At 43.1% G+C, this 8,614-nt stretch overlaps 1 protein-coding gene across 2 annotated transcripts in view; it reads left to right on the forward strand.

Moving 5' to 3' along the window:
* The window catches only part of Chrnb3 (cholinergic receptor nicotinic beta 3 subunit), a 30,229-nt gene extending 23,230 nt beyond the window's left edge, over positions 1 to 6,999 (forward strand). Inside the window, exons 3-5 of one of the 2 annotated variants that reach the window (XM_021170564.1) lie at positions 2,254 to 2,363; positions 2,568 to 3,450; positions 6,132 to 6,999. In XM_021170564.1, coding sequence (XP_021026223.1) covers positions 2,254 to 2,363; positions 2,568 to 3,450; positions 6,132 to 6,266 — 1,128 coding nt within the window. In that variant the 3' untranslated portion in view covers positions 6,267 to 6,999. The remainder of the gene's footprint in view (positions 1 to 2,253; positions 2,364 to 2,567; positions 3,451 to 6,131) is intronic. The other variant, XM_021170563.2, reaches the window with a different exon arrangement.
* Positions 7,000 to 8,614: the final 1,615 nt, after the last annotated feature.

Below are 8,614 nucleotides of genomic sequence, written 5' to 3' on the forward strand. Positions count from 1 at the left end.
TCAGACCGGAAGAGGCTTTTGGCCCTACTCAGGCCGATTTTCTGCTTCCCTAACTAATGCAGTCTCAGGTCCCGTGCGCAATTGGATTGGAGCAGAAGCTGTGTTCCACTCCCCAGAAGTCTTAAGATCCTGTGGCGGGTGTTGTGGGTAGCTGGCGAATGTCAGCCAACCCTGCACCCTAGCTATCCCTGTGCTGGTCTGACCGGAAGAGGCTTGTGGCCCTACCAGTCCTTATTTTTAAAAAAATAATACTTTAATTTATTCTTTGAAGACTTCCTATAGGAGCCTTATGTCTTGGTCATATCTACTGTTCACTTTCCACTTCAACTCTGGCCTCCCCAGCACACATGACCTCATATATATATATATATATATATATATATAGTGACTGAATCCAATTACTATTGCTACATGTGCACTGTATCGGGCCATCCACGGGGGCATAAGCAATGTACCATAGCCATACTGCAAAGAAGAGAAAAGTTCCTTTTCTTCCTCCAGCAGCCATCAACTTCCCAGCCAGGAGTGGAACCTCAATGGCTCCTCCCCCTCCCACCCTAGAACTTTGTTTAGAGATAATAAATCAGTATTTGTTTAAGCAACACACAGAGGAAAATGCCAGCTATAACTAGACATGTGTCCCTTGTGCCCCAAATAAATCCATACAAGCTGCTTTGCCAAAAATAACAGGAAATATTACAAAAGACAGTTTGATGTGACAGTTTTCTACACCAAACCATGCCTTCATTTCTCTGAATACATTAAATACAAAGCAAAATTTTATAGGTTTATTCTCTGAGAAATCCATACTTGTGTACAGTGTATTTCATTTATATTCCTTTTCCATTTCTCCACCCTTTCCAGGATCCCCTGGCTCATTGTATGTTTTTTTTTTTATAGCCTTCTTGTTTTCTATAACCCTGACTCTGATTAGTGGTACCTGTGTATCTATATTATAGACATGGGTGTGGGGCTATCCACTGGCGGAAGGCTGACCTACCAGGAACTGTAGCCCTAAAGAAAACATATTCTTTGTCCCTTAGCAGGCATCATTGTCATTAGCTACTGAGGTGGGGTGGGAGCTTGGTTGTCCTTTCCCCTTTTATACTGGCTTCATCCTGAGCACATATTGTGCAGACAACCACAGCTACAATGAGTTCAGGAGAACATCGTCCTGTCATGTCCAGAAGACACTGTTTTGACCCTGACCTCTGGCTCTTACACTTTGTTCTATCCCCTCTTTTGTGATGTTCTCTGAGCCATGGGTGGGGTGGCAGGGTTTGGTAGAGGTTGATATAGATATTTTATTTATCACTGGCCAGTCCTAGTCACTTATTCTGAACACTTTGAACAATTATGGGTTCATGAATTGATCAGTATTTACTGGAAAAAAAAAACTTTGATCGAAGTTGAGAGTCTCACAAAGATATGGATATAAACATAGCTATTTAGAAAGCGATTTTTTTTTTTTACTTTTTAAGGTATCATACATATTTAAGTATTTTACCATCCAATTAAGTCACCCATCTGCCAATTCCTGATTTTTTAATGACCTAGATGGCATCACTGTTCTCCGGGAAGCCTCACACTGGGTAGATCCTTTTAGTGCTTGAAGAAAAAAAAATGAAACATATGGAGCCCAGAATATTAAGGACATAATTTAAATGCTAATGCTAATTAGGAGTTTACAAAATCAATTTAGATAAAGTATAAAAAGTTAAGTCTCTGTCCATTTGCACTTTATAAAGGTGACTGTACCATCAGGAATGGTCAGCAGAGCTGACCATTTCACAGTAACAGGCCAAGATCATATGTTCCCATTGTCAAGGGACTTAAATCTCAATAGTCAATCCTCCTGGAATAAACCGAATGAGATGGTTATTAATTTTTAGAAAGGATCTCACTGCGTAAAGCAAGTTGTCTTACTTTACCAAGTACTGGGACTAGAGACATGCACCTTCCCACACAGCTGTGGCTGTTTTTGTTTGTTTTTTAAGAGGAAAGAGGAAAAACACAAAGCACGAATTGATGCCCTTTGAGATTTGACTCTTCACTGGCTCGTACATGGGCATGTGGAGGTTCAGAGGCCAGGCTGGCTTATGATGTATCCAGAAGCAGGACTGGATCCTAGAGAGGATGCCACGTTCTAACCTGGGTGGAAAATTCTTTTTGTAACAAAATGATGGGCTGGTAAATTGAAGAAATTGGTATTGAATTTTCAGAATAAAGTTGCTGCATACCCATTTCACGCAGGAATGGACAGACCAAAAATTACGATGGAATCCCGAAGACTATGGTGGAATTAATTTGATAAAGGTTCCATCGGAATCGCTCTGGCTGCCTGACATAGTTCTCTTTGAAAAGTAAGTATCTTAGAAGAATACTGCATTGGTCAGACTAACACCAGATGCAGAAAGTCTGATTTGGGCAGAAGAATTAACTATGTCTTACAGTGGTTTCTTTGTAAAGCATGACTTGACATTATGGTAGGAAAAGAAGGCAATGTAGATTGCCTTCAAACAGTGAGTGTTCAGCCATCCACTAACGGGTAACCACTTTCATGGCAGTGCTGACGGACGTTTTGAGGGCTCTCTCATGACCAAGGCCATTGTGAAATCCAGTGGAACCGTCAGTTGGACTCCTCCCGCCAGCTACAAAAGTTCCTGTACCATGGATGTCACATTTTTCCCGTTCGACAGGCAGAACTGCTCAATGAAGTTTGGATCCTGGACTTATGATGGTACCATGGTTGACCTCATTCTGATCAATGAAAATGTTGACCAGAAAGACTTTTTTGATAACGGAGAATGGGAGATACTAAATGCAAAGGGGATGAAGGGCAACAGAAGAGAAGGCTTTTACTCCTATCCGTTTGTTACCTACTCTTTTGTTCTGAGACGCCTGCCCCTGTTTTACACCCTCTTTTTGATAATCCCCTGTCTGGGGCTATCTTTTCTCACGGTCCTGGTGTTCTACCTACCCTCCGACGAAGGGGAAAAACTCTCGTTATCCACCTCGGTTTTGGTTTCTTTGACAGTGTTTCTTTTAGTAATCGAAGAAATAATCCCGTCTTCTTCGAAAGTCATCCCTCTCATTGGGGAGTACCTTCTCTTCATTATGATATTTGTCACACTGTCTATTATTGTCACGGTTTTTGTAATTAATGTCCACCACAGATCTTCCTCAACGTACCGTCCCATGGCCCCCTGGGTGAAGAGGCTGTTTCTGCAAAGACTCCCGAGATGGCTTTGCATGAAGGACCCCCTGGACCGCTTCTCTTTCCCCGATGGAAAGGAGAGTAAGGGAACCGTGACGGGGAAAGTCCCAGGGAAAAAGAAGCAGACTCCTGCCAGTGATGGAGAAAGGGTTCTGGTCGCTTTCCTGGAGAAGGCCTCTGAGTCCATCAGATACATCTCGAGGCATGTGAAGAAGGAACACTTCATCAGCCAGGTGAGTGTTCTGCGAGGTGGGAAGGCTGTAACTGAGGGAGGTGTGCATTACAGCAGACTGTGCTCCTTGTTAACAATGGCACCTTCAGGCTACTCTCTGCACACAAACCATGTAGAACAAGCTCAACAAGTCAGACGAGTTTTAGCATTAAAATTTTAAGAAAAAAATTCACAAAAGTATAATGACTAAAAACAAGCAGATACAGATTCAGCGCTGTTCATCATAATCCCTCAGATCTGTTTTCAAGAACTCAATTACACCTTTAAATGGGTTGTCCTGGTCTTACTTAGTGTACTCATTATAGAAAACAAGAGTGAAGCTGAGTGATTCGATCCTGGGATTCTGGCTACTCAGGAAGCTGGGGGTGCCAGCAGTTTGAGATCAGCAAGGTTCATGGATCGAGAGCATGTCTCAAAACCAGAAGTGCCTAAGGTTTAGAGGCACAACGGTTCTGAGCACAGACCTATCTCTATTCCGTGGGACAGGTTACTTTGCCAGACCTTTTTTTTTTTTCTGGAGCCTACCTTGAGGAACATGATGAGGAAGCCACAACAAAAGCATCCTTTATCTTCACACCAACTGCAGGCAGGGCGAAGTCATTTTACTCAAAAAATTCTTGAAAAATTGGCCAAGGCTCTCATACAGGCTTATGAAAGTGTTTTTGGAAGCATGCTTTACTATTTACTTTGTCTTCAGAGGTTCAGCCTGGTCTCTCTCTCTCTCTCTCTCTCTCTCTCTCTCTCTCTCTCTCTCTTCAGAGCGAACCCAGGGACTTGCGCTTGTTAGGCAAACACTCTACCACTGAGCTAAATCCCCACCCCCTATCTTTCTCTCTTAGCTGTTCATCATATTTTTCCATACAATTATAGATTTTGATTAGAGAGACTAGGAAAATACCAGCTCATACAGTTATACTTCAGCTAATAGGGAAGGAATTTCTGTTTTATTTCTTTACATCTTTTGTAAATATTAGCAAAAACACTTAAGTGGGATTTTTAAAAAATATGACCAGGACGCATACTTTGCAAAACTCAAAGACAAGAGGAACACAGCCATTAATAATCCCATTACCTAAGGGATTATGAATTATTACAGTAAAATGCTAATTTTAACATTTCATTGTGCTCTTGCACGTGTGATTTATGCTACGGTTTTGTTTCTAGACTTGGGAATCTTAGGACAGCATGACGCCTCCCTCCTGTGAGTGGGCAGGCCTGGTGTTCTGTTCCACCTTTACTAAGTCCTTGTCTACAGGCACCGCAGTTGGAGATACTGAGCACCCTGACTGATGAGCAGTTCCCTGGACAGGGTTTTGGTTTCCCCTGGCAAATTCTCATGAGGCTCAGGGGATCTGCTGCTCATACAGTTGTGAGATTCCTGGGAAGATGGTACCCTGTGTCCCTAGAATACATCCCTCTCCTCCCTCTTCTTTCAAGATCTGAAGTGGTTTCCACTGAGTGGATTTTCTTTCTTACGGTTACACTCTGAAACTTTCTGCGAAACTGCTGTCAGCTTCAGACCAGGTGCAGAAACCACACTCTGTCCCTTGAAAGGTGAGCCCCCCCCCATGCTTCTTTCACAGAAAGAAAGGAAGCCCATGATTTCCTATTTCCTGGACCTGCTGCTCCAGGCTGCAATGTCTCTGCCTAACTAAATAATTCATAGACCCCTTTCTTTTTTTTAAAATATTTTTATTACATCTTTTCCTCAATTACATTTCCAATGCTATCCCAAAAGTCCCCCATACCCTCCCCCCCACTTCCCTTCCCACCCATTCCCAGTTTTTTGGCCCTGGCATTCCCCTGTACTGGGGCATATAAAGTTTGTGTGTCCAATGGGCCTCTCTTTCCAGTGATGGCCAACTAGGCCATCTTTTGATACATATGCAGCTAGAGTCAAGAGCTCTGGGGTACTGGTTAGTTCATAATGTTGTTCCACCCATAGGGTTGCGGATCCCTTCAGCTCCTTGGGTACTTTCTCNAGCTCCTCCATTGGGGGCCCTGTGATCCGTCCACTAGCTGACTGTGAGCATCCACTTCTGTGTTTGCCAGGCCCTGGCATAGTCTCACAAGAGACAGCTATATGTAGGTCCTTTCAGCAAAATCTTGCTAGTGTATGCAATGGTCATAGACCCCTTTCTTACAATACCTGTCATTTCTTCTCTTTCTCAGTGCTGTCTACTGGATCATTAGGAGCCACACCCACTTGTGGAGTAGGAGGAAAATCCCATGACAGTTAATTACAAATGCTTTAATAAAGACATTGGTTTGTCGGGAGACAGGCAGTGGCTGGACCATAAAAAAAAAAAAAGTAAAAAAATATAAAAGTAAAAAAGACATCGGTTTTTTCATTGGTTTCATAGGCGTACCAGGAAGCATTGTATAAAAATAAAATCAGTTGCTTTATTTGTGTTCAATCAGCATATCTCCAAGTATCCAAATAATCCTGTAGTTTCCGTTTTTACAACTTCAGTGCTGAAAAGTATTCTTAAACAGTCAACTTGCAAGCTATTTTCTTGAAGTGTGATGAACAACTTCTCAGGATAGAATCCAAGCCCGCACCAACAGTGATGTGTAGATACAGTTGAAAACTTAAAAGTGAGACAAATTCAATATTGCTCTATTTACAACCCTTGATGAGTTCAGCCTCTTGAGTGAAAGATGCCCTTTTCTCCTTTGCAGGTCGTTCAAGACTGGAAATTCGTGGCTCAGGTTCTTGACCGCATCTTCCTCTGGCTCTTTCTGACAGCTTCGGTTTTGGGCTCTGTCCTGATTTTTATTCCAGCCTTGAAGATGTGGATACATCGTTTCCATTAGGAACCGCTCTCTGGATCCAGTAGAAGACACACTTAGAGAGAATCCCACCTTAGGACTGAGGGCTGCTGGCGTGTTCACAGAAAGGAGTTGCATGCAATAGTTGCAGTGCCCTTGCCTTGTCCCGGGAGCCTTCTGTGACGGGAGGAAACTGAGAAAATGTGGGTTTGAGTTAGTGTGATGGTGGCTGCCATTAGAGATGTATTTGGGTAATTCAGAGAATTGAATGTTGTTCAATGTCTCCATGTCATGTTGTTGTGGGGGAGGCCCAGAAATGCTCCATCTGCCTATCCCTGAACTACTGCATCTGCCCATCCCCCAGACTCCTACATTTGCTCATCCCTAAACTCTTGATTTTGTCTATCCACTGAACTCCTAGTATCTTCCCAGCCCCTTGGCGACTTGTCTGCCCACTGGGGCCATGTGGTACTTCTCTAGCAGTGTGGGTGAACACGTTTTGATAACAGTTCCAGGAATTACACAGGTACAACTCTTGCCACACAGGTCAAAGATGCCACTTGTCAACAAATGTCCCATAAATAGGGTCATTTAAGATGACCTTGAATGACTATGACAGTTCTCTAAGGCAGGGGTAATTAGAAGTTCGTTCACTGCATTGCAAACTTTTCTAATGCACGTAGGAACTACACCAGAAAAACAGCCATTAGCTATTAGAACTGCATTCATTAATGCATGTCTTTTTTTTTTCCTCTTGGAAAATTAAAAGTGTTGAATGTTCTTTGATTATGGTTTTGGATGGTGTCTTAGGCAGTGTTCTATTACTGTGAAGAGACACCGTAACCATGACAACAGGTCAGATTCAGAGGTTTAGTCCACTTTCATTATGGTGGGAAACATGGTGGCACTCTGGCAGATATGGTGTTGGGAGAGGTAGCCTAGAGTTGTACAGCAAGAGAGAGACTGGCATGGGCTTTTGAAACCCCAACGCACATCCCCAGTGATATACTTCCTCCAACAAAGCTACACCTCTGGATCCTTCTCAAGGAGTGACAATCCATGATGACTAAGTACTAAAATATGGGAGCTCATGGGGGTCATTTCTATTCAAGCCACCACAGACAGAACTGGTTTTCACAGAGTTGTCTGCCTCCACCTGTATCTCCTTTCCCTGTGTTTCCCTCCTTTCCTCATCCCACCCCATGCTCCTCCAGAACTGTCAGGGAGTGTTTATCAGATTGACTTTGCTGCTGTTGCTTCTGAGTCCTTCCTGGGCTGTTAAAGGAGTTTGTTCTTCCACCTCAGTGAAGCCCCGTGTGCTCTGTTTTATTTGAGACACGGTTCTTCTAAGCAGTTTATCCCTGAGATTTAAAAAACCCCAATCTAAGCTTTTATTTTTAGATTACTATAACTGCAACATTCAGTAAGCGCTGCGTTCTCTTATTCCTATTAGTCTGATTTTTTCTTCCTAAATAGCTTAAGCTTTTCTTTTTTTTTTTTGATTTTTAATATTTTTATTACATATTTTCCTCAATTACATTTCCAATGCTATCCCACAAGTCCCCCATACCGCCCCCCACTTCCCTACCCACCCATTCCCATTCTTTTGGCCCTGGCATTCCCCTATATTGGGGCATATAAAGTTTGCAAGTCCAATGGGCCTCTCTTTCCANTGATGGCCGACTAGGCCATCTTTCGATACATATGCAGCTAGAGACAAGAGCTCCGGGGTTCTGGTCTGCTTGTGGACGTTGTACATCGTGGTGCGGAGCCTAGTGCGCACCACGATGTACAACGTCCACAAGCAGCCGCCTATAGCGTTGCAGACCCCTTTAGCTCCTTGGGCACTTTCTCTAGCTCCTCCATTGGGGGCCCTGTGATCCATCCAATAGCTGACTGTGAGCATCCACTCCTGTGTTTGCTAGGCCCCGGCATCGTCTCACAAGAGACAGCTATATTTGGGTCCTTTCAGCAAAATCTTGCTAGTGTATGCAATGGTGTCAGCGTTTAGAAGCTGATTATGGGACGGATCCCTGGATACAGCAGTCTCTANATGGTCCATCCTTTCATCACAGCTACGAACTTTGTCTCTGTAACTCCTTCCCTGGGTGTTATGTTCCCAATTCTGAGAAGGTGCACAGTGTCCACACTTTGGTCTTCATTCTTCGTGAGTTTCATGCGTTTATCAAATTGTATCTTATATCTTGGGTATCCTGTTTTGGGCTAATATCCACTTATCAATGAATACATATTGTGTGAGTTCTTTTGTGATTGTGTTACTTCACTCAAGATGATGCCCTCCAGGTCCATCCATTTGGCTAGGAATTTCATAAATTCATTCTTTTTAATAGCTGAGTAGTACTCCATTGTGTAAATGTACCATAATTTCTGTA

This window comes from Mus caroli, chromosome 8 (genome assembly GCF_900094665.2).
Source record: "Mus caroli chromosome 8, CAROLI_EIJ_v1.1, whole genome shotgun sequence".
NCBI lineage: Eukaryota > Metazoa > Chordata > Mammalia > Rodentia > Muridae > Mus > Mus caroli.